Raw genomic sequence first — 25,324 nt, 5'->3', positions numbered from 1 at the left:
ACCCATAGCCTAAATCACTCACGTATACAGGCCCACTCTTTTACTAAGTAAAGTATACAGACCGATGTGGTAAATAAATCGTCTATACAGACTGACAGAGTAATTGAATCAAGTGTGCAAACAGGGTTACATACTCTTCAGAATCAGGTATACAGTTTCAAACTCACAATAGTGCCGAATCGTTGATAACCTTCTTTACATTTGAATACGTGACATTGCTCTTGTAACGCCGATGAAGGAGAGGACGCTTACTCTTCCGGAACAACCTGTTCTTAATCTCCTTGTACTTTTACAGTACGGGTATTTAGAAAGTATTGGTGTAATCGTTTAGTGGAGTATAGAACCTTTCTTCAACATTTCATTTAAAAACGTAATCCTACACGAGCGGGAATAAATCTCTATGAAAGAAAAGAGAGTTGAAAGTTAACTAAAAAGATACCGTATAATGGCATAGGGTTGATGAACAAGGTGTAATCTTGGAAACACCTGTCTATTTCAGTAATAAAATGTATTGTTTCTGGAGGTCACATCTATTTCGTGTGACTAACCGCACCGGTACAATTTACACTGACGCATGATTTTAAGTCATTCAAGCAAATGTATTGAATTATTAGCTGAATATACACCCTCTTCCAGATTTTCCAAGTAGATTTGGGAGTAGTCTTTGAGTAACATCGTTATACTTCAACAATTGCAGCAGATAACACATCAGACTGTACGATGCGATGTTCAATTAGTAATTGATTATTACCTCTGGGTTACGTCCATTTTATACAAGTATAGAATACAGTATATTGTTTGTTATGGTTATCAGTGTTTAACATCGTTTTCGGTCTGGAATATGAAAGATCGATAATGGTCTGAACAGGTAGACGTCATTATAATGACAGAAACAAAACATTTGCCATGCAAGATGTGTGTGCCAGCATTGCCTGGCTTCTGTAACACTATATACACCTAATGGAGGCGGTCTCTGTCCAATTTGCATACACGTTGAAATATGTGTGGCTGGGGTTCATGATTAAGCGGAGTGTGAACAGAGCTAGCCGTCACTCGTACGAAAAGTATATTATGTGACATACTTGTTGAGCAGATAACACCAATCTGTTGTGATCTGGAACTCTTTTGTTTCTCACGCAATAACGTAAGTATTTATATATATATATATCTGTGATTTGGAGAGTAGAATTGATAAATATATATAGGAAATATGAATGTATACCATATAATGTTGAGCATATGTCAAATACATGTTGTGATTGAATATTTTCTTTACAAATATGTCATAATCAGTGTTAGTATTAAAGAGATAGTCTCTATGAAGCATTAATTTGTAGCATACGAATGCAGTTACACACAGGCCTAAATACTTTCGTTTATCATTTGAATCATTAAGATTTTCACGTAATATTTATTCATTCATAAACAGATATTAGTGCATATGTGTATATCAGTTTTAATAAAATGATGGACCTGTCGACACTAGGGTAAGAATGTGCCTTTAACGTAATCATCCGTCAATGATAAGAGTGAATCTGATTTAACGTAACCTTAATATGTGTCCCTGTAGAATTCTCTGCATTCATAGATAACTATGTATGTTATATTATGAGTTTGGAGGCTACGTGTGTCATTCAACCTGGGAAATCTACACCTTGATTCGTGGGGACGCCTTTTCACACCTGAAATCAACTAGCGTTGATCATGGGGCTCCAAAAATGATTATATTTTCATAGCTTAATGTGTTATTCTGGAATAGTGCAAATACATACTGTCCAAACGGACTGTGTAATGTTTTATTAATTTTTATCATACATTTTCGATTCAGTGTGTTATTTTGAGATCCCATGTTGATCCAAATCTTGTTTCCTTTCATCCGTGAACTTATTTTCACACAGACCCACCTTTCATGTGTTAGTATATATTAAGATGGTTATCCAGGCAAACTTCACACATTTGTTCAGAAAAATGCATACATGAGGTAAAAAATTGAAACCGACGCTAAATTGTTTTCATAGAACCCTTCTATGGTATTGTGAAATGTTGTCTGTTGTACGCTGTCTTGAAATTAAATTGTAAAATATTTATGACATATTAATGTCCACGGGTACACGATGTGGCGGATTTATGGCAGTTAAAGTGCAAACGTCAAGTATGTAGATGAACTCGTATGTCAGCATAAGCAAACGGGACAATCTACTTCAAATACCTGAAATTTCCCGATGGTTGTACAACCTATATTTTGCCGACATTATTTTCTTTTGTACTCACTTTTTGTGTATACGCGAATAGCTTAAAATGATTTTCCGTGATACAACTTTCCCGTAGACTCCACATATATACAGACACACGAATGGCAGGTCAGTGTGTGAATGGCAGGTCAGCGTGTTATCTTCGCAGTCTGACGGTAGACTCGTGCAGGAACGGAGATTATAAAATCGGGTCGATCTTTCGGTACGGTATCTTAATATTGTTAAAGTATACGTAATTTGTATAAATCTAACATTGTTGTGTAACGTAGTGTATTGACTATTTAATAGCATGTTATGTATTATTTTTTTAATTATTTTTTGTAAATCTTTATTTCTTATCAGATTTGCCTTGTTGTACATATTTACTGTTTTTTATCTACATTTTACATTTGATAGATATATAAACATTGTCTTTGTTACCTTTGCCAATAAGTTATAAATATAGGAAAAAAAATTCGTGATTCATGTTTTGGTCATAAAGGATGTTAGGTGTCTCATGTCGCGACGTAACACCGTAGACATAATTCCAAACACATATTTGCGTAGGTCTGCATTGGAACGAAAGGTTTAATGGATTAGACAAGCGAGTGAAGATAGTTTTAAGACACTCTTTGATTGATTGTTCCTCTGAATCTTATCTCTCTGCATTAGACGATTACTTTATTGGTCCATTAGTACACTATGTTGTCACCACAACCTGGTAAAGAAGTTTTCAGCCGACGATTTATATGTGAACTTCACAAGGTGATCTTCCTCTTTTTCACCTGTAGTGACTCTTGTATCGACTCTCGTATCGATGAGAAGCACGTGCGCGAAATAGATGAGATTGAATGCGTGGATATGTTTTCTTTTAAACAATGCACAGACTGTGCTGCTAAAAATGTTTATTTGTTATATAAAAACGCTTATCTACACGGAATTTACTTACGTATGTATTTCATCATTGAAAAACACAATTGTAAAACATGCTTCAGAAAATGTTGACAAATACTTGATTTCCATATAAACCACTACTTTCCAGTTGAACATACATTATATACATGTGTATCCGTGTGCTGTTTCTAGTATAGAATGACCTCGCTGGTATATCAACATATGTTGTTACAATTATTCCGAAACAGCCATAACGTGCATTGTGTAATTTGATACTAGAGCGTTTGTAAGCAATCATATTACAAATATCAAAAGTGTCATGTTTGGTTTTCTCAAAAAATAATGCAAATAAGATGACCCATTTTCGCTATGTATAAGTCGACATTGAACAATTTGATTATTTCATAAGGAGAGCTTCAACATTATTTTTACATGTTATTAAACTTTGCTCTTATTGTTGTAGTCTTGTGTTTATTTTAACAGCTCTTTAGAAAAAAAAAGACACTAAGCAAATGTAAGGATCAGCTTTAAGCTTGTTTTTCCATCCCGTAAGATTAAATGTACCTGTCTGTATTTAAATGCTAACCATTGAATAAAATATTGTTTAAACTAAGGATCAGTATCAAATCATTGGTGCATGTGCTAACCATTGAATAAAATATTGTTTAAACTAAGGATCAGTATCAAATCATTGGTGCATGTAACATATCGAATCAACATCTGAACGTTTTCCTGCAGTAAAAGTATCGACTTCTTTTAGAGAGTTTTCCCAAAATCATTAATTATTTCATTCTTCCATCGATGAAAAAGGTTTATCAGCGGTTAATGCCTGTTGTATCGCCCTGTATCGGTGAAAAAATATATATTTGCAAATGCACAAGGATGTGAGCAAACAGCTCATGCATATTACTTAGAATGTCTTATTTACTCGCTAACGCGTCAACTTTGGGCAAATGGCAATTAGCCCTCTATGGCGTGTCATATTTTCAGTGAAAGTGGGAGAAAGGAGATCACACTGTGTGGGTTGGGCTAAATTGTTTGTTTTTCAGACGTGTATTTATATAGTGTTACGTATGTTTATCTAGACAGCTAGTCTATAGGCTATGTAAAATAGTTTTATTCAATGATAAATAAAATTTCTATAAAATGAAATGGATGATACTGCCTTCTAGATAGGTAAATCTATCATCAGAACCTCTATTATTCAAAACATTATTTTAAATATGTTTCCAATGGAAGGATTCTTTGTCATATCATGACTTAAACATTTTAATGATATCACAATGCTTTATGTCGGCTACGTAAAGTTTGTCCTTGAGATGACATTGGATGGTCTGTCCTTGATTTAAACCACGCTACAGGAAATTCCATTCTGTCTATCATTTCATCAGTGTACAAGACTTATCCTTCCTGTCATGTATGTGAACAGAGATGAAATAATTTTTGTGGTTTATTGTACATTTTTACCTAACCCGATTTCCTTTCTCTCGTCTCAAGTACTGATCCCGGAACATCCATTTTGCACACGGATTAAGGATATAATTTCGCTCCGACGGTCCCCTCTGTTTTAGATAAGGTGACGGATATGTGTTTTCCGGGGTTACATTTTAACGACCTATTCTAATCTCCTTGTTCGTCATCGCTTATTTTGTATTGTACATCCGTAAATAATTTCTATTTTTGATTTCTTCTCAGAAATCCTTGAACTGATTTTAGTTTGGGCGGTCGGGTGGCTCAGTTGTAACGCTATCGCTCTTTACCTATGCGCCCGGTGTTAGATTCCTGTGGGGTTTCCTCGGGTACTCCGGTTTCCTCCCACAGAAAGACCCCTCGCACACTTCGCTACGGGTACAACAGTCATGGTCTGGTTTGCAGTCGGATTCGGGTCTTGTGCTCTGGTCTGTAGCATATGGAACTCTGTTAGGTAATACAATAGGGATAAACGGTTCTATTTTATACAGTACTGTTTATTCAACACTGGTTATAGGGTCAAAAACTCGAAATCTATCATCTCACACAATTAAACTCAACACACGACCATACATATAATACAACACAACATACAAGCAAACAAATCAAATAAACACTATACAATTTCAGCCTATCATAACACTTTCTACTTCATTGTACATTATTCAGCACGTTCACACAAATCACATATAAAATTATAAAAAGTAGGTATATGGAATGGAGTGGAATCACAGAAAGCAATAGACATTTGTAAAGTGACAAAGTAGCATAAGCAATATGATTGGAAAGGTTTTCAAGACGAGGCAATAAAAAAGTGTCAATTTCAAATTCACCTGTACCGAACTAACCACTAACTGCTAACTATAGTCCGGCGGATGGGACTTTAAACAGTGGTCCGTGTGAGGATTGTCCACTCTCGCACGCTAAAGATCCCCCTGTGACTTCTCGTAAAAAGAGTAGGCGTGATGACGCCGGTGCAGTGGTCTAGGGATAGTGTCAGACTTTATGATTAAAAAAAATAATCAAGACAGACTTCAAATTTACCCTAACACAAACCAAATCTAGATAGGCCCCCAGCTCGTCCTTTCAGCTTCCGGACACGTTTCAACTACTAGAGTTTGGATAAGGCACCTACCGATTCCAACATCATATTTACGTTAGATATAAATAAAAAAAAAAAATCATTGAAATAGACGCTGTGAGATGTAGTGAGTTTTCACAGGGAACGGTTTATGAATCCTGTGTTAGAGGGCGTTACTGCAACAGGTTTTTGATGATATCATTTCACAGCAGTTGTTTAGTCTTATACACATTTGCTTGGTGACAATTTTATGTAGTCTGTAGAAGAGAACATAATCCAGTCAACGGGTAGTTTCCTTTATCTGATAATGGCGAATCTTAAGGATAAACAACCATTTTCTGAATCGCTAAACATTCCATGTCTTTCTGTAATTACGTTACGTCTGCAATCTAAAAACATCCATTTCAATTTCATACCCTAACGAACATATCAATAGTTTATAACCATTAATCAGCAATACTTCATATATATTTATGGGGATATGGCGTCTCGAGGGCTTTCACCATACGGAAGCTACAGCTCCGATATCAGAGCTTATTATCAATGCAGGTTCTGTTCGTTTTTAAGGCTTCAACAAGAAAAAACATATAACAAACGTCCTTCCTTTGATATTTCGAGCACGTTTCTGCTCTACTGTGCAGTGAAAATTTTTCATGTTTTTTGTGTTTGCTATTAGTGTTTTGTAGCCACAGAAGAACTCTTTTGTGGATTATCAGTCCTGCATTATCTCTCCAGTGTTTCCAGCATAACTAGAAATTATGGTTGCCTTTGACGTCTTGGTGATTGAAACAGAACCCGTGATACTTAGACACATTAATTATTAATGGACATATGCCTGACTGAACATAAAATAATTCCTGCCGACAAGCTTAGTACTTGAAAACAGCTTTAGTGTTGTGGGGTGTGCCTAACGTCAGTATTACACTGACTGTTAACGTGGTGTGTTTAAACATCAGTAATACACTGTGACTGTTAATGTGGTGTGTTTGAACATCAGTAATACACTGTGACTGTTGACGTGGTGTGTTTAAACGTCAGTAATACACCGGGACATTTTACACGTTGTGCCAAAACGTCAGTAAAGATGTTTACGAGGTGAGTAGCACGCTAACATTGTTTATGTGTTGTGTCTACAGGTCAATACATAAGTACTGTTTATGTGTTGTGTCTACAGGTCAACACATAAGTACTGTTTTTGTGTTGTGTCTACAGGTGGTCAATACATAAGTACTGTTTATGTGTTGTGTCTACAGGTCAATACATAAGTACTGTTTATGTGGTGTGTCTACAGGTCAATACATAAGTACTGTTTATGTGGTGTGTCTACAGGTCAATACATAAGAACTGTTTATGTGTTGTGTTTACAGGTCAATACATAAGTACTGTTTATGTGTTGTGTCTACAGGTCCATACATCAGTCCTGTTTATGTGTTGTGTCTACAGGTCAATACATAAGTGTTGTTTACGTGTTGTGTCTACAGGACAATACATAAGTGTTGTTTACGTGTTGTGTATACAGGTCAATAAATAAGTGTTGTTTACGTGTTGTGTCTACAGGTCAATACATAAGTGCTGTTTATGTGAAGTGTCTACAGGACAATACATAAGTACTGTTTACATGTTGTGTCTACAGGTCAATACATAAGTACTGTTTACATGTTGTGTCTACAGGTCAATACATAAGTGTTGTTTATGTGTTGTGTTTACAGGTCTGAAGTTTACTATCACTATTTGCTTGTTGTAAACTGACCCCTTGTATCGAGCCCTTTGTAGAAATCATATGATGTATTCGTTTTTGTTTTAACCTACACGAGTCAGATAGCATTGATATAATATAAATGCCCATTACTTCGATGTTATGATATGGAGAGAGCATGAGATCATTAAATCTACAAAGAATGTTGTTTCAAAGCGTAATTTGAAATATAAAGAAATACCGACCACATGCAATCTCTGTGTTTACATCTACATGCACATGGTACGGTTGTATAACAAGTATTAGCTAGACTGCACGCTCTTTATCACAAGATTTCCATCAACCGTCGACAGGTTGGTCATATAAACAATTACCTAAGCAAGCATATCAGGCATAAACTCGGCAAAAGTTCACAAATGTCATTCTCCGGATCCGGAATGACGCTAAAATCCCACACAGGAGTTTGACGTCATAAAAATACATAAAATATGTAAATAAGATTTAATTTCTGAAATACTAAGCAAATTAAGGTTTATTCATGCAAGAAACTACATGCTTATTTTCAGAAAAGGCTTATGTTTTTAAGATCGGCTTGTTTTCGAGATTTAAGGGTAGGATAATTTTCTCCAGAAGAGAGTTACGATATTATCTACACGGTAAAGCCCACTGTTTATACCAAGAGACTATTATAGGGGATTTATTTACACAAGTTCCAAGTTGTTTTAGAATTTTGATTTTTTAAGTTATAAAAAGTTAAACAGACCAAACTACCGCCAAATACTCTACTGACCTCACTTTTCTCCTCAAAACGTGGTATATTTGCTAACAGGTGGTGAGGACCCTCAGAAATATAGCTCTGACATTTTACACTTTCAGTAATGCTGCATCGCAACGCTAATTGCCGTAATGAGATGGATAAGTGTTGGACCCCGATATTTATCAAAATAAAATAATGCAGCACGAAGGATTGAAGCGATGACAGATTCACGTTGTAATTTCGGAGGGACCGCTATTTTGACGATAGTATTTACAGATCCGTCTGATAGAATTGACAGTGTCACCGTTGTCATATATTAAAATTAGATTGTTATCACATCCCATATCAGCCCGAGAGTCATGATATCAGCCAGAGGGCTGAAGGCGCGCGAGGGCGGTCATCATGGCTGATTAGGGGTGTTTTATCAAAATGGTCATATACATACATATATATATATATATATACTTGTATATTTTTTTAAGCAAAATAACCACTCAGCTCATCCAAGTCGACAAATCTTGACGTAAATTCTATAAATTCCTTGCTATCATTTGTCAAAGTCGCCATACTTAGCTGTTGTTGTATCAATAATAAGGGAAACCAACTTGGAAATTTTTTAATAATGGCGGCAAAATATGGAATTCACACTTTTAAGGTGTGTGATATCACTTAAGGGTGTGTGATATCATGTCATGGTGGGATAACACATTCAATGGGTGTGATATCACTTCAGGGTATGATATCACTTCAGGGGTGTGGTATTACTTCAGGGGGTGTGATATTTCTTCAGGGTGTGATAAAATTTCATGGGTGTGATATCACTTCAGGGTGTGATATCACTTCAGGGTGTGATATCACTTCAGGGTGTGATATCACTTCATGGGGTGAGATATCACTTCAGGGTGTGTGATATCACTTCAGGGTGTGTGATATCACTTCAGGGTGTGTGATATCACTTCAGGGTGTGTGATATCACTTCAGGGGTGTGATATAACATCACGGGTGTGTGATATCACTTCAGGGTGTGTGATATCACTTAAGGGTGTGATATCACTTAAGGGTGTGTGAAATCAATTAATGGTGTGATATCACTTAAGGGTGTGTGATCATGTATTGTGCTACTTCAGGGGGTGTGATATTTCTTCAGGGTGTGATATTTCTTCAGGGTGTGATAAAACTTCAGGGTGTGATATCACTTCAGGGTGTGATATCACTTCAGGGTGTGATATCACTTCATGGGGTGAGATATCACTTCAGGGTGTGATATCACTTCAGGGTGTGTGATATCACTTCAGGGTGTGATATCACTTCATGGGGTGAGATATCACTTCAGGGTGTGTGATATCACTTCAGGGTGTGTACTTTAGGGTGTGTGATATCACTTCAGGGGTGTGATATTACTTCAGGGTGTGTAATATCACTTCATTGTGTGTGATATCAATTGAGGGTGTGTGATATCACTTCAGGGTTTGTGATATTACTTCATGGGGTTTGACATCACTCGGGCTAATGTCAATTTTAAACTTATCATATACAAAAACGGTATGATCAGTAGTAAACATATGATAAGGATTGATCTCCTTTTCCAACAGGCTTCCCCTTTCTCTGAACGATATCTAGGTACATCATCTACTGTCACGGAACAAACCAAGTGTCATTTGTGTGGAACCTCGAATGTTCCCTAATGGTTTCTCAATATCTCCTTATTTCTTAATATTTCATATTTAGATGTATAATGGTGCCTTAGATAACTGTCGTAATGATATATATATTCCGCATATTATCACATCTTTGTCATTGAAATTAAAGGATTAATCAGAGTTAAACCTATGTATATATATATATATATATATGTATGTGTGTGTGTATATATGTGTGTGTGTGTGTGTGTGTGTGTGTGTGTGTGTGTGTGTGTGTGTGTGTGTGTGTACAATTGTTCCAGTGATGATAAGTTGTAGTTTTGACCAATCAGAGAGGTGATTTCTAGAAATTCACCAATTTTCCTGTTCGGACGCAATCAAGCAAAGATTGAATAAACTGGTTTTACCTGAAATCTTTTCCGACTGCAGATCGAGTTTTCTCTTGTTGATAAACAGAAATAGTTTGATAAACAATTTTAACTAGATAGCAGTAAATAACAGTGTCGAGAACAACGTCAAACTATCCGACGTCAAGGAACGCGCTAATATTTTCTATTTTTCCCCAACACATGCCCTTTTTTTATTTGTATACGTAATTTTTTTCTCTCTAAAGTATTAAGAAAATTTGATAGATTCACTCTTATGACAAAATATATCTATATTTTCTATCGAGATTAGCAATCTAGAAGAACATGGGTATTTGCTATACTTGTGATGTATGAATGGTATTCAACAGCACGTCACTGTCTATCTATATATACTTGTATACTTTTTACCCATATTTAACTCGGTTGTTAACTTAACTCGTCGTCTATCTCACCATATTTATTTTATTTATTTCGAGGTAGACATAACCATCTTAATTTGTTTCTAATTATGTTATCAGAATGGCGTCCACCACTCATACTGTGTGGGTTACCACCGGAGACAAGAAAAATGCTGGGACGGATGCAAATGTATCTGTTCGATTCCATGGTGGAGAAGGAAAAGCGAGCACTGACGTCATCACCTTGGATAACTTCTTCAGAAACGACTTTGAAAGAGGACAAAAGGACACATTTTCGGTGACCGCGACTGTAGTTGAGAACATCGACAACATTGAGCTGTGGCGAGATTCTGCTGGTCTGAAAGACGAATGGTTCCTGAATATAGTTGAAGTGTTGTGCAGAACATCCGGGCGAAAGTACATTTTCCCCATCTACCGATGGATCAAAGCGGATTACCACTATCGCATACGTCATCTTGATACGTCACTTCCGTCTGACACTGATCCATTCAAAGAACAACGCGAGATGGAACTTGCAGAAATGAAGAAATTGTATGAAATCGAAGCGCAGGCTCCAGGACTTCCCGGGCAGGTAAATTATAGAGCCGGACATTCAAATGCTGTTCACTTTCTAAATACCAACCAAAGGCTTAATATCTGTAGATAGAAACTGACACAAAATTATAAGACCGTTGGAACGAACATTTTTGTTATTTCCTCTATTTACATTTACTGGTCGTTTAGATATACTTTTGTATTTGCAATAAAATGCGTTTTTTATTTTCTTCAGGTGAAAAATCTACCTGAGGATGAAAACTTTTCTGAGGATTATAAAGTACGTAGTAAGTCCGTAGATTAATTATAACAACATTATTGGATCATGTTTTGAGTCTTAAGCATTAAATGCAGGCAATGTCACAGATATTATTACCTCCTAGACTCTCTGCAGCTTTACTGAATAGTAATCCTTAAATATTGTTTTAAAAAGGCATATCATTGTTGTAACAGTCCTTAGAAATGAAAGTTAAAGTCACATACAAATCAATATATACATAATGAATAAAGACATTTTTGTGACCTTGATATTTCTTTGACCTGGAATAGCAGTACAGTTGATGACGATAAAGCAGAATACTTTCCATGTCTTCCCCTTCAGGAACTTCTGGTCCTATATTCATCGTAATTTTTTATCATCTGTTAGCAAAGTTTTACACGACGTTATCTGATTGGTATGTAGTTTCTATAACATTAAACACAAAATAACTATTCATGTATAGCCAGTGTGACACACTAGGTATAGAAACAACTGTAACTGCTATGACACATGACAGATACACATAGTAGAAAAGGCATCGAGTGAAATTGTGTCAAAACTGGTCTTTATGACTTTTTAAAGATGGCCTTGATTGTAAGGTTGTTAGCATGGCGAAACAAACAATACAAAGACATATAAAGAATGTCTTTTGAACGGAAATGATATAGTCTTAATGATGGCTGGTCTTCATGTTGAGGGGGACTTGAAGCGAAATTTCAGTATATATGATATGCACATTCTGTATTCAGTTAGATTGTTTTGTTACCAACTTCCATTTATAAATAACTTGATGTTGTGTTAATCAATGGAGCTATTTGATCCTACTTCTTCAACATCTTGAGTGTTTGGTTTGTAGTGGGACATTACAAGCAAGAAATTATCTCTGAAACTGACTTCGAAGATACAGGAATACTTCACTGGTACATGGAAAAATCTTGAAGACCTCACAAATGTTTACACCAAGGAAAGTCTCTTTATACCCGACGTAAGCTAAATTTTCACGTTTTTTTATTTATTCTGTTTTTCTTTATTATGGTGTGTGAGACAGGGTTCTATACAGATATAAACAACAGTGATTCGTTTTTCCGAAATGTCTTGAGATAATACATTTTTCATGCTGTAACTTTAAAAAATTTGAAGATTAATGGGCCAAGCCATTTTTGCTGTCGGTTGCTACTCTTAACATGTAATATAATGTTACTCAGAGCGCAGCCCACTGGCGGGAGGATGAATATTTTGGAAGTCAGAGACTGACGAAGGTCAACCACTCCGTCATACGTCTCTGTACGTCGATCCCAGCAAAGTAAGCATGATCTATTGTATACATTCTGGTATGTTGATAAAATGTTGTAAATGTCACGTTTTCACAAAACTTTCATACAATATTGTACAATACTCAAATGTTGAGTGAAGGTTTTAAGGAACATCAGCCTACACGCAGCTCTTATGTTGAAATTAGTATTTTACACTAAGTCTCCCATTCATCCCTAAAGTAATATATGTAAAAAATCGATAGTATGGTATTTTATTTTCGTGTATGTTCAAGAACAAATAGGCAAACTGTGTGTGATAACATTTTGTGTTGTTCATATGAATCAGTTTGGCAGTAACTGACGACATGGTCAAGTCAATCATTGAGGACCTCACTCTTCAGCAAGCAATGGATGCCAAGCGTCTCTTCTACATCGACTACAAGGTTCTTGAAGGCGTACCATGTTCAGGCGGCAGAATGGTACAGTATTTTAGATAGAATTCGTCGGTAACAAGTAAAGATTTTTGCAAAACGTTAGCATTCTAGAGGGAGATAAAAAAAGGATGAAAGGCAGCGAAAGAAACTGAGAAATACATATTATGTAGTTTTGCCGGAGTCTGATTTACCACGTCTACATTTACAAGAATATTAGCGCTGGTTCGGAGTGTATCCCAAATAATCATAAGGTTAACATTTGTTTTTGTTCTTTAAATTATTCCTTTCAACTTCATTCCCATGCTTTATCCACCCAGCATCCTAAATTCACTTCTTATCGCCACAGATCTGTGCTCCAATCGGGCTGTTTTTTGTCAACAAAGAAGGAAAGTTGATGCCAATTGCCATACAGTTGAAACAGAAACCAGGAAAGGACAACCCGGTAATGCATTTTCTTCTGTAGTGGCTGTATCATGGTTAAAGAGAATGTCTACACTCATCATTCCTCACATAATTAACATTTTGTATGTACAATAGGAAACGTAAATAAATCGTACCAGGTATTGAGTCATTGGATCTATTTCATCTTGTTACGTCATTATGTTGACAGGTGTTTTTACCTACAGACCCAGAATACACCTGGCTAACAGCCAAACTATGGTTTAACAATGCTGACTGTTCCTATCACCAGGCTTTCACTCATCTTGGTATGTATAAGATGGCTCAACACTGTGCATGTTTCCTGTCGTCGAGTGTAAAAAACAAATCAAACTTGTATTGCATCAACATATTCCCTATATATATAACTGCAGCTTTCATTTTTCTGAAATTATTTAATTTTTTTTTACCAGTGAACGATCTTTATATTCGTACAGGTTCCACACACTTGATGATGGAAGGTGTGACAGTGGTAACAAACCGAAACTTGTCCAAATCACATCCAGTCTTTAAGCTCCTCGCTCCACACTCACTTTACCTGCTGGCTATTAACACGTATGTGTCACCAAAACAATCTATATGTGAAAGAGTGTTTTCTTTGAGAGTAGGGGGAAATACGTTTGGTTAGAGGGACAACTAGAGTGTCTGATGCATCAAACTAATTGGCTGATAAGAGAGCAGTGTCAGCTGTGTAAATCAGAGAGTGTCCAGTGTGTGAGGTGGTTGTTTATTATTTCAAAGATTAGTAAGGTGATTATTTAGAAAGTAACGTGACTTGATTCGTGAGGTTGACAGTTAATTAAATTACAGAGGAAATTACAGAGAGAAGGAGTGATTGTTGAAAGTAAACAGTGTCGTGGGAACAGAGTATGGTGTGAGGTCGTGGAGGTGAACGAATATATGAAAGGTTGATAGGGTTCTGAGAGGGAAATTGTGGTACAGACACCGGAGAGTAAAGATGTGATCACAATCTGAGGGTCGTGGAGGAGCCATGGGCGTTTTGTACATATTAGATGTAAATAACTGTGTATATTTTGGAGATGTAAATAGTGGCAAAGTAGTGGCTCCGTCACATATAATTAGGTAAGGTTTTGTGTTCTGTGCCGATCCATTGCTAAAAGATATGAATTACTGTATTCCAGTGCTCTCCGCATCTCAGGTTTACTTATTGAATCTTTTGATGTTTTAGACGAGCGCTCGGGAAGCTTGTAAGCCCCGGAGGCTGGGTGGACAAAGCGATGTCAATCGGTCGTCTTGGGATGTTTGAAATTGTCAGGAGAGGGTACGTAAAACAATCATTTTTGGTTTAAATCGATATGTAGACCTGTCATCGACAAGTTCGATGCTCGGTGATTAATTTTAGCGGCATAATCATAACTATGCATAACGTTAATTTTGTGATTGATTGAGCTCTGATACGTTACATTGATTTAATTGATTTGTTGTGTTACAGAGCATGCGCATGGAGAATGGATGTTCAAGGAGCCTTGCGGAAAGACCTTGAAAACAGAGGCGTGAGTTATATATTTTTACTAGTGTGTTGGTTTCATGAAAAAAATGTGATATACATTGCCATGGAAAAGAAAAAAAAAACCAACTTAAAACTAGCTAACACAATCAGAAGCAAACTACAAGTTATAAAATGATGTTAATGATATATGCTGATTTGTTTTTACATTTACAGGTATAAGATGAAATAATGGTGTGAGTTCTGTTATAAATGATGTATATTAATTAGTATTTACCTTTAAAGGTTTTGGATGAAAACGTTTTACCTGGGTACTACTATCGGGAGGATGCCTTACCACTTTACGACATCATCAAGAAATATGTCAGCAATTATTTAGCACTTTATTACGGTAGGTAATGTGTCACGTTATTTCTTCATATGGTAAACATATAAGTGCATGCAATTTCATTCGGTTAAAGATTAAGACAATTTGGACGTCATATTTAATGATGTTATATGTAACAGTGGTCTGTCAACGTTTACAAGAAAAAACGGCGTCCTTAATTGACAACATTAAAAATAATTTCATTCTAAGTCAGTCGTAATTTATAGGATTATCGGACTAAGAAATGACTCAGATTTCTTGAGTACGTGTATGCGTCTGAGACACGATATCCATGACAATTAATGGCTTACTCGTCGTCGAGTAGTGCCATGTCTTCCGGTTTGAAACTCTGCTTTGGTCAAAATGATGTTTCAATTTCACGAGTCGTAATAATAACGTGTTTGTGAGGCGTATCTATTGATGCCTCAAACTCATTTAGCGCATACATTTCCGCGTGGAATTTATTACGGACGATTTTGACTAACTTTAAAGATCGAAGGTCAAAGCCCAAATTTCCGCATGGAAATTGATTGACGATTTTCTTTCGTTATCCTGAAAAGTATTGTTATTGGTCATGTGTCTGTGTAACGAAATTGACCTAACCAAAATAGAACAACACATTTTTCTGACAATAGTTTATTTATCATCAACTTTTGGGGCAGTTTTGTTACAGAGCTATTGACTGATAGATGAAAAGCAGGTTTGCATATCGTTTTCATAGACGCGGAGAATATTCACCCACGTTTTGATCTATCAGTCAATATACCTAAAACACAGTACGATTTATCCTGAAATAAAAAGGCAACTTGCCAACATATGGGGATTGCTGTATGACTGTATCAGGATGATAATTAATATCGATTACAATGTACATGCATATGAAAGGCAAACAATTCTGATTCATGGGTGTTGGAAGCCGTTTTGCAAAGATCGTTATGTGAGAATTAGACATCGCGAAATCAATGAGTTTTTTAAGCCATGTCCCCTATCAAAGTTCTTCTGAAATTGTAAGCTCTTTGAGTTCCTGAGAACGGCGAAAATTGATTTATCTCAAATTGCCTTTTTACAGCAAAGCCAAGCCATGAAAGATGCCCCCTTAGAATATGTTAAGTTTTCAGCGTTAGCTTTTCTTGATGATACAAAGTGTAAATATATAATTTACAGTCGTTTCTTGAATTGAAGGTCAAGCTATAGTAGCATACCCGGAGACAAACATTCCTGCTCTGTCTGACTCGTTTTCATTTAAGCTTAAATCAACAAATTTACACATCCAATTTCTACCATAGGTTATCGTATGAAAAGGAATTAATCGACCACTCTTATCGTATATACCTCCTTGACTTTAAAGCTAACATCAATATCATATCGGCAATACCATCAACCTGATCTAATATGTATTCCAGCTTGTAACCTATTCGATAAGACAGTCAATAAGTCTTATAGTAGTTTTCTGTGCTTGCTCACGTCACTGTCACCTGCCAGTATTCACCTCCCTTTTTTGGGTCTTTAGGTGGTAGCGTTTTATCATCATTTATTTTCACATTTGATCATTTAACTTTATCAATGGCGAGGTGACAGTTCCTTGGGTGGTTTGCAAAGGTGTTTGTATGAAAAAAAATCCAGTTTCACTGACTCTCATTTCAAATTACACGTCACTTTTGGCACAGAAACGTTAAATATGTTGACAACAAAGGGTCATTGCTCTGACCTAATTCAACACATAATGCATACAAACCGACTATTGCCTACACTGCCGATGTAACCAAGCGTGAAATGTTTTTAAAACTTATCAGCACATTAAACTGCCGTCGTCTCGGATTATAAACTGTTGTCACATATTCTCTTCACTCTTTGTCAAAATCAACACAAAATTATTACCATGGTTAATTTTAAGTGACTTGTTTATAATGCAAAACAACATTTCATATCAACTTGAATGTGTATTTTATAAAATATTACGATTAATGATTCATTATAATGCTATATCAAACTCAACTCCCTCCCCACATACCGGGGTTAATTTCATTAAAATTACATTGGATGACATATATCTAGAGACCCTATTTTGTAAATGTGTCTGTCAGTTGTCGACACATGAAAAATTAACCGGGTCGTGGACTATTAAGTAAACTGCAAGAGTAACGTTACGCATAAAATTAAATGCAAGGTTGCTGGACATACATACATACATACATACATACATACATACATACATACATACGGACGGACGGACAGACAAGATTTCAAATCATCTTTTTTGTGTATTAGTATTAAGATCAATACAACCACAAAATATTGCGACTAGTTTTCTTTTGTAATACTTATTTACTCCTACTTCAACATGGTTATATTGTATGCGACGATTTTTCATTTTACAAGGCATTGCCACTACACATAAATATTCAGAAGTGTGTTTTAAAGTAAAATAAATTGTATCCTATGGTAGACATGGTGACGATAAACAGTCACATCACCCGTTCCATATGACGTATTTTCTCGTCGGCAATACAAATGAAATCATAGTCTACTTAATTCAATATGTACTTGTTTGTAAATGCCAATATTAACGCAGAAATGCACGAAAATATTCTATGGTTCGCGTTACAGAAAATATGGTAGTCAACTTCTTTCATGCTAATGATACAGCTTTGGTATTTGATAAACATTGATATAATAAAAACCATTGTAACGAGAAATGAAAACTATCTATTAGCTATAGATAAAACATCATACATTAGATATGAACTCTAAAACTATGAAAATTCCAAGATATTGCACCTAGGTGTAAGAATAATCGATGGCGCAATCATATTTAGGCAAAATCAAGCCAAGCTTTACGAAGATATCTGATGATATTTTGTATACATTATGTGATGTGTTTTTGGGAGCTTGCATTAAAGGACCGGTGATGATCCCCTTTTTGTTATTTTTAAATGTATAACTCGAATTTGTACGGATGTAGATTTGTTATCGTTCAGTAAATATATTTCCTCAGTAAAATAGATAACATAAAGGACACGTCTTCACGTTACACACCATTTAACATCCATGACGACGAAGTATTTACATATGTGATATAGTCAGCTATACTGAAGGATTCCTACCTGAGAACAAAAATATTACTTACCAGGCCCCACTTGTATAACACATCTCAACTTGAGATTTCCTCAAGTCGAGATTTTCCTCAGATAATATCTCCTCAAAAACGGCTTGTATAAAATTTTCTCAAGGAACAGGAGGAAGTCCTCGGTTAGGATGTCCTGAAATTCCTTGAGGAATTTTCATACACGATATTTTCAAGGAGATATTAGCTGAGGAAAATCTGGGCTTGAGGAAATCTCAAGTTGAGATCTTTTATACAAGTGGGGCCAGGTGCATATTCTAATGTTACAAAATTTGTTTATAGAGATTTGATATCCGATTCTATAACGTATCCAGTTTCGGTGTTAATTATGTAACTAGGATGTTTCGAATATAATCTTGACATCATATTATATGCTCCAGATTCACCACAAAAGGTACAGGGTGACAAGGAAATCAAAGACTGGGGCCACGAGCTCGTGAAACCGATACCGGATGGAGGATGTGGACTTAAGGTATACGTCAATGAGACTTAAAAAACATCAAAAAAACATAATCAGTTCATTTGAAAATATCGGGTCAAGGATTCAAGGTTTTTTTTTTATTAATTTGTAAGATTTGTGAATCGTTTAAAGAGAGTGATTCTTGAAATAATTTTTGGAACTACAAAACAAAACATGTCATACACATTTTGCCTACTCAAGTAAATGATGGTATAAAGTAATGAATAAAATTGACATGAAAATAACATTGCATTTTTTTTCGTTTCACTCATGTGTTTGATAATAATGAGCAAAACTTATTCATATGCAGGGTGTACCGGGAGATGGCAAGTTCGAGACTGTAGATCAGCTCACCGTATGCTTGACCAGCGTCATTTTTACCTGCAGCGTCGCTCATGCTGCGACAAATTTCGCTCAGTATGACCAATATGGCTTCCCCCCGGCCTACCCAGCCTCAATGAACGGCAAACCCCCCACGGACAAGGTTGGTGTTGTTAGATGGGAGAATGGTATCACTAGAATAACAGTTTCATTGAAATTTAGAATATCTGACAATAACTCAAAATAATAATTTAAGATACAATTATCAATAGTTACAATTTTTAGAATTAAAGAATCATAAATCAAACACTAAAACTTTAAGTTCTGAATTAAAACTGTTTGAAATTAATGACATTTTCATATTTCCTTGTAGTCGCCTTTGACAGAAGAATGTGTTATGGATGCCTTGCCGGATAAAGCTACCACACTTGACACCATGATCATAACCAAGATTCTCAGCGACAAGGGAACCAACAGCCTTGGCGACTTTGAGGTCAACTATGTATTTGACCCTGCAGCTCTTGCAGTTGTTGAAGAGTGAGTCTCTATATCATCATATTCCACTGATACTCGTAAACATTGAAGGACAAGATTAGCCAAACACATGACTTAGTATCTACTTTTTGTTTCTGCAATAACCGACTTACGAGTTTTGAATATATTAAACGGTATATTTGAAGGGCAAGATCATGTTGCACAGTAAAGTAAGAAAGGAAACGTCGATCTCGTTTTCTTGAAGCGTTGAAAATAACAACTCATGTTTTTTATTTTTATTATTTTTTTTTCTTTTTTTTTTGTATCTTTTGTCTTTTGGTTTTATCAGGATATTCAAAAGATTCAGATTTATTAAACTATGTCTACAATTCTCAAACGTTCAACAAGCCCATCCAGTCACTTTGATTGTATTAACACGTTGTTTTAACAATTCATGGTATCCTTTTCTTTCCAGATTTCGACACGACCTAAAAAAGTTATCTCTGGTAATCAAAGAAAAGAATAACAAGCGAAACCCACGTTACCCTTGGTTAGATCCGGAGGAGGTTCCGAACTCCATTAGTATCTAAAATATGACTCTGGAAAGGGTTACATTCATTATCAAGTGTCCTTATAATATAACTGAAGTTTTATTATGTATCAATTATCTCATGCAAAATGACAATTAGGTAAGATAGTTTACGTGTGTGTGTGTGTCATCAAAGGTGAACATGTTTGTAAAAAATAAACTATTTAATTGTGAACATGTTTGTAAAAATAAACTGTTTAATTGTAAGTATGACGACATCATACATTTGTATGTACACACTTTTGTTCCAACTGAAGAAAAGTCTGTATTGGTGAATGTAACTTGTACTGCTTTTCATATTGCGTTACAATCTATAAATCTATCATCGAATAACATAAGTTGTTAATTCTCTGTATCAATATTACAAAGTTTCTCTCTTTTTTGTTATTTGATATTGATGATACATATATATATATATATACGTGTACATTGTATTGGAAAACACAGTTCAGTTTACTAGATACCCAACCGTTGAAGTGACAGGGTGTTTTAAGTTATTAATATTCTGTGCTTTATGTGTATGATTTCATTTGAATAACACCTGCTGTAAGTGCCATATACAACATTGTCAGCCTTACATATCAAATCATAATTAGAGTCTTTAAATGTTTTAAAAACGAGATATTTTATAAAATAATGATATTATTGACGAAAAAATAGAAAACCCAATGATGACCTAATTACAATTTTGAGATTCAATATGAACATAAGATGAAAGCGCGTTTGAAAAATCATTTGTCATTTCAAAATGAAATTGTTAAAATCAATTCTAGACAAATTAACCCCGCTTAAAAGTATCAAAATACCTGGATACTATCTAATGGACAATATGTCTTTGGTGTTCAGTTTTCTCACAAACAGCACTCTTGTTTATTCTTAAGCCATTTTATATTTGTGATTATCCATATGATTAACGAAAATAAATGCTTTGCAAAGTGTTTGGTCGAATTTCATTCAAAACCGTCCTTTGTAAATCACGACCTTTCTGCTTTTGGTCTGGTTGGAAGGTGTTGGATGGGGTCTAATTGTCAAGTGTATAAGGTGTTTGTTGAGCTTCGCAAAAAATAAACTCAACACACATAACGATTCAACGATCAATAGAAATTGAGGACGAACAGTCTTAACTTGTACACTTACCCAAAATTATAATAGGTTTTTACTCCTTAAACCATCATTAATGGGAGTTAATCATCTCAATTAATTCCGTTTGTCTAATGGAGACCTCATTTTTGTCAGAAGTTTAAGTCTGCTTTAATGAAAAAATGGACATCAAATCTGCCTTTAGGTTATTGCCAGTTTCCCCACAGGATTATGACTTACTGAGTTTCAAACTTGGTGATCATATATTTATAGACAAGTGCTTACCTATGGGTTGTGCCATTTCGTGTGCCATGTTTGAGAAATTTTCATCTGCGTTAGAATAGATAGACAAAAAGTTTCAAAGGGCCAGAAAGGTGAAATACTGGGGCTAGACCACTATTTAGATGATTTCTTCCTCGCGGGTAAGGAGAGCTCTACAGATTGCCTCCATCTTATGGAGGTTTTTGAGCATGTGTGTACTGAATTAGGGGTTCCTGTCGCAGTTGATAAAATAGTATTTCCGACACCCATTTTAATATTTTTAAAGTTAGAAATAGATTCTATCAAAATGCAAATAAAAATCCCACAGGATAAACTTGAAACTCTGAGGGAGGTGTTAGGGGAGGTCAATGACAAAAAGAAGGTCACCTGTAGAAAACTCCAGCCACTGACTGGGGCCCTTAATTTTTACATTAGGGCAATTCCTCCTGCACGTGCTTTTATTCGTCGATTCTACAGTGCTATGTCCGGGGTTAAAAAGAGTCACCATTTTGTGAGGGTAACCCAGGGGATGAGACAGGACATACAAACTTGGCTAGTGTTTCTAGATCTGTTCAATGGTTACTGTAGCTTTCCAGAGAAGACATGGGTAGACAGTGATAAATTAGAGCTTTTCACAGACAGCGCGGGGGAGATGGTAGTAAAGGAGGGGGAGCCTTATTTCATGGTCTCTGGGCATTTATCTCCTGGCCCCAGAAGTGGTTAGGATCAGAGATTTTAACGAAATATGCTTCACAACTTTGTACCGCCTTTAAGCTCTCTTGGTAGAGAAAACTCTCATAATTAAAAACTGAAAGTGTTCTTTCAGTCTAGAATGGAGTATGGTGGTACACAGAGTGGAAACAATAAATGTTCTCAAATTTTTTTTTTTTTTTTTTTTTAAGGGTGTTGAAGATTGGTCGAAAGCTCTTTGGATTTCTTTTAAATCTACATGCTATTCATTTCTTGAATAAACAGTATCACAATAAGACTCTAATCCAGATTCTATAGTGCTTAGAATGGTAGCTAATAACTTAGACAAAGGTTTGGTTGTACAGCTAGACGAACCAGAAATGAAACGTTGTTTATATGGAGGATTCTTGTGAAGTTTAGGAGTCTAATATAAATGGTGGAGGTCTGATATCGGAGCAGTCGAACTGATCACAACAATGAAGCGTGATTAGCTAGTATTTCTTTTGAAAGATTGAAATTGAAAAAGTTCAGAGACAATGACTGGCATATTTTAAATCTGTGCATTTTCCAATTCATAATAATATAAACTTAATTGATTTGGCATCAGTTATAAAACATGTCATGTCAACATACATTTATCAAACTTCTTGGCTCAGATAAAAGTATGCGAAAGAGTTGGAGAACCGGAGTACCTTGGAAAATTCACGTGATCATGGCTGAAACGGGTTTTGAAATCTTATCTTACACAAACCACTTATTTATGAGAATATTTTCTTCTTTTTTCAATGTGTGATATTTCTGATTACTCAAACACCATCAATATTTCAAACATCATTTCCAATTGATTCCTTCCTGTATCGATCGTTGATATATATATATCAATAAATACTGGTTTTAGTATTAAAAATATTGATATCACCCATATGATAATTACGGAGGAATAGAGGAATTTTACTCGAAATGCTTTCTCGTATTATACCAACCTCAATAATCTATTTATAACATTTTGCTTGAAAAAGTACCGTTTGCTCTCTTTATCTCACTGGAGAACGTTACATTACTTACTAGGACGGACCTAGATTTACATGGCGTGTGTCGCCGATGAAGCAGAAGAAATGACTTATTGAATTTTGAGTTTGGATTATGGTTACGTTTACTACTTGGTATTTTCTTGTCGTTCCCTGAAATTCTGAATCCATACATAGATATCATTTATACATTTGTCGTATCTGCTCGCTTCAATGTAACCAAGTGATTACTTAATTGAATTTTTTTGTTTAAAGCATGATTGTCGTGTTTCGCTGATATCAACTTCATCGACCAAAATGTATAAGATCATTTGTGGCGAAAACATAATATTAAAAAAGCCATTTCTAATGACGTGTTACCGTACTCCAAGCTCTTGTATATCGTACTTGACAGGGAAATGAGGTTATAACAATAGCTTTGTATTTGTAAATCATTTGTAAATTTTAGTTTTGTAAAGTTGATAAATAATTGACAAGAGAACTGCTTTGAGATTAATGTTTGGAATGCCCCTAAACCACAGAGATCCGGGTTTGGAAAACCTTTGTTAGGTGAAACAATGTTCAACATGTTTGAATTGAACTCGTGAGGTTTTATCTCAAGTCAGTAAATATCCGGAACGCCGAGTATCTTCAATGAAGCTCTTTGTTTTTGTTTTTTTTTTCTGCGTTATGTGCATGACAATGCATGTTAAATGACTTTTTAACATTTCAATATATACTGCGTAAAGTATAAAATTTGCTCGTCATTCAAACCTACTTGATAGAAGTACTTTAAATATTCTTAATCTCAATAGTCACGACTTATGTCAGCAGATATTTTAAAACAAGAGAAAAACATGCTTTTATCAGCACATCACCGTATCAGATTCTTATAATATATCCTAATATATATGTAGTCGATAATTTTTTAGGGTTTTGCTTCTTAAAGACAGTAACAACAGGGATGGAGAAAGTGTTATTATGAACATTGTATGCTTACAAAATAAACATAAGTTAAGGACAGATGAGTCTTATTGTTCTGAAAATTGTAAACAGTTCTAATATGATAAAAATACCATTGCGTGTCTTTGTAAAAAAAATATAATATTCCATTTTTATAGCTTCATCTGTGAAAAATGTCTCTATAAAAAGCACATTACATTTGTTTCTTTATATACTTGCTGTTTAATATTTTGTCAAATAGTTTTACTTTTTATTGTTTTCCATTCAATATAGAAATCTTCTACTTGTGTCCCTATGTTTCGTTATATTATTATTATTTCGTTATAAGCACTAACATTTTCTCTTTAAAGTTAAAGTTGTAAGCTTTAAAACTACCCTAAATTATTTTGCAAGGAATCCACAAGATATGTTATCTGCGCGTACAATTACATATTATATATGCTCATAGACTACATGGGAGGAACCATCTAACAATTATATCCTTTAAAGAAACTCTTTTATTAACAATATGTAATTAATCTTTCTATCAGAAAACTTTTATTAACCGGAAGGTAGTACTTAAAACATTGCCTTTATAAAAACATTTGCCAATTATGTCTGTGTACCCTAGCGCCCTTATCAGTTCATTTTACAAGTAAATTTACGACTGAAATTTACTGCTCGCTTCCGCTTTGATAACGTTTGATAAAAATGAATGAATCATTTTAGACTCAGTTACCTTTTGCAATGCTCTGTTCGTGGCTGTAGATACATTGCTGTACAGACATTTCCGTCTTTTTCCTTAGTAGAAATTGATATAAAAATGTGTATTAGGAAAGACATGCATCCTGCCATACAATCTATCATCGGTAATCCTCGGCCTCTATTGGCTGGCAAGCATATCACTATGACATCTGATGAATGAAACGAAGGGAAGTAACTCTGGTGCAACAGAACAATTAATTCGTAACAGAGGGTTTTTGAAACTACGAATACTGCAAATATGGATTGAAATGTTTTGTTTAAGATTAATCTTGAGTCTGTATTTTATTGGATCTTCCGGACTC

The 25,324-nt window shown here is 35.3% G+C and overlaps 1 protein-coding gene across 2 annotated transcripts; it reads left to right on the top strand.

Annotated features, from left to right (window-relative positions):
* The first annotated feature begins 1,083 nt into the window (after positions 1–1,083).
* LOC132543871 (allene oxide synthase-lipoxygenase protein-like) lies at positions 1,084–21,215 on the top strand. 2 transcript variants are annotated; one of them, XM_060207407.1, is made up of 16 exons: positions 1,084–1,144; positions 10,656–11,127; positions 11,326–11,370; positions 12,206–12,334; positions 12,555–12,652; positions 12,949–13,081; positions 13,383–13,478; positions 13,647–13,743; positions 13,912–14,029; positions 14,664–14,756; positions 14,928–14,988; positions 15,228–15,333; positions 18,814–18,905; positions 19,204–19,377; positions 19,588–19,751; positions 20,164–21,215. In XM_060207407.1, exons 2-16 carry the CDS (start codon positions 10,657–10,659, stop codon positions 20,276–20,278), a joined length of 1,992 nt encoding a protein of 663 aa, XP_060063390.1. In that variant the 5' UTR covers positions 1,084–1,144; position 10,656; the 3' UTR covers positions 20,279–21,215. The 2 variants fall into 2 exon arrangements, with proteins under 2 accessions (XP_060063390.1, XP_060063381.1); XM_060207398.1 differs by lacking the exon at positions 1,084–1,144 and adding an exon at positions 6,707–6,771.
* Positions 21,216–25,324: the final 4,109 nt, after the last annotated feature.

The sequence above is a fragment of the Ylistrum balloti genome, unplaced genomic scaffold (genome assembly GCF_031769215.1).
Source record: "Ylistrum balloti isolate Yb309-2 unplaced genomic scaffold, AGI_CSIRO_Ybal_v1 Utg369586, whole genome shotgun sequence".
Taxonomy (NCBI): Eukaryota; Metazoa; Mollusca; class Bivalvia; order Pectinida; family Pectinidae; genus Ylistrum; species Ylistrum balloti.
This window is presented reverse-complemented; position numbering and strand designations above follow the sequence as displayed.

Excerpts from the sequence above, each read along its gene's own strand:
- LOC132543871 (XM_060207398.1), top strand. Across the intron at positions 13,082-13,382 it reads CATGTTCAGGCGGCAGAATG|ATCTGTGCTCCAATCGGGCT; the intron begins GTACAGTATTTT and ends TTATCGCCACAG. Across the intron at positions 13,479-13,646 it reads AACCAGGAAAGGACAACCCG|GTGTTTTTACCTACAGACCC; the intron begins GTAATGCATTTT and ends TTATGTTGACAG.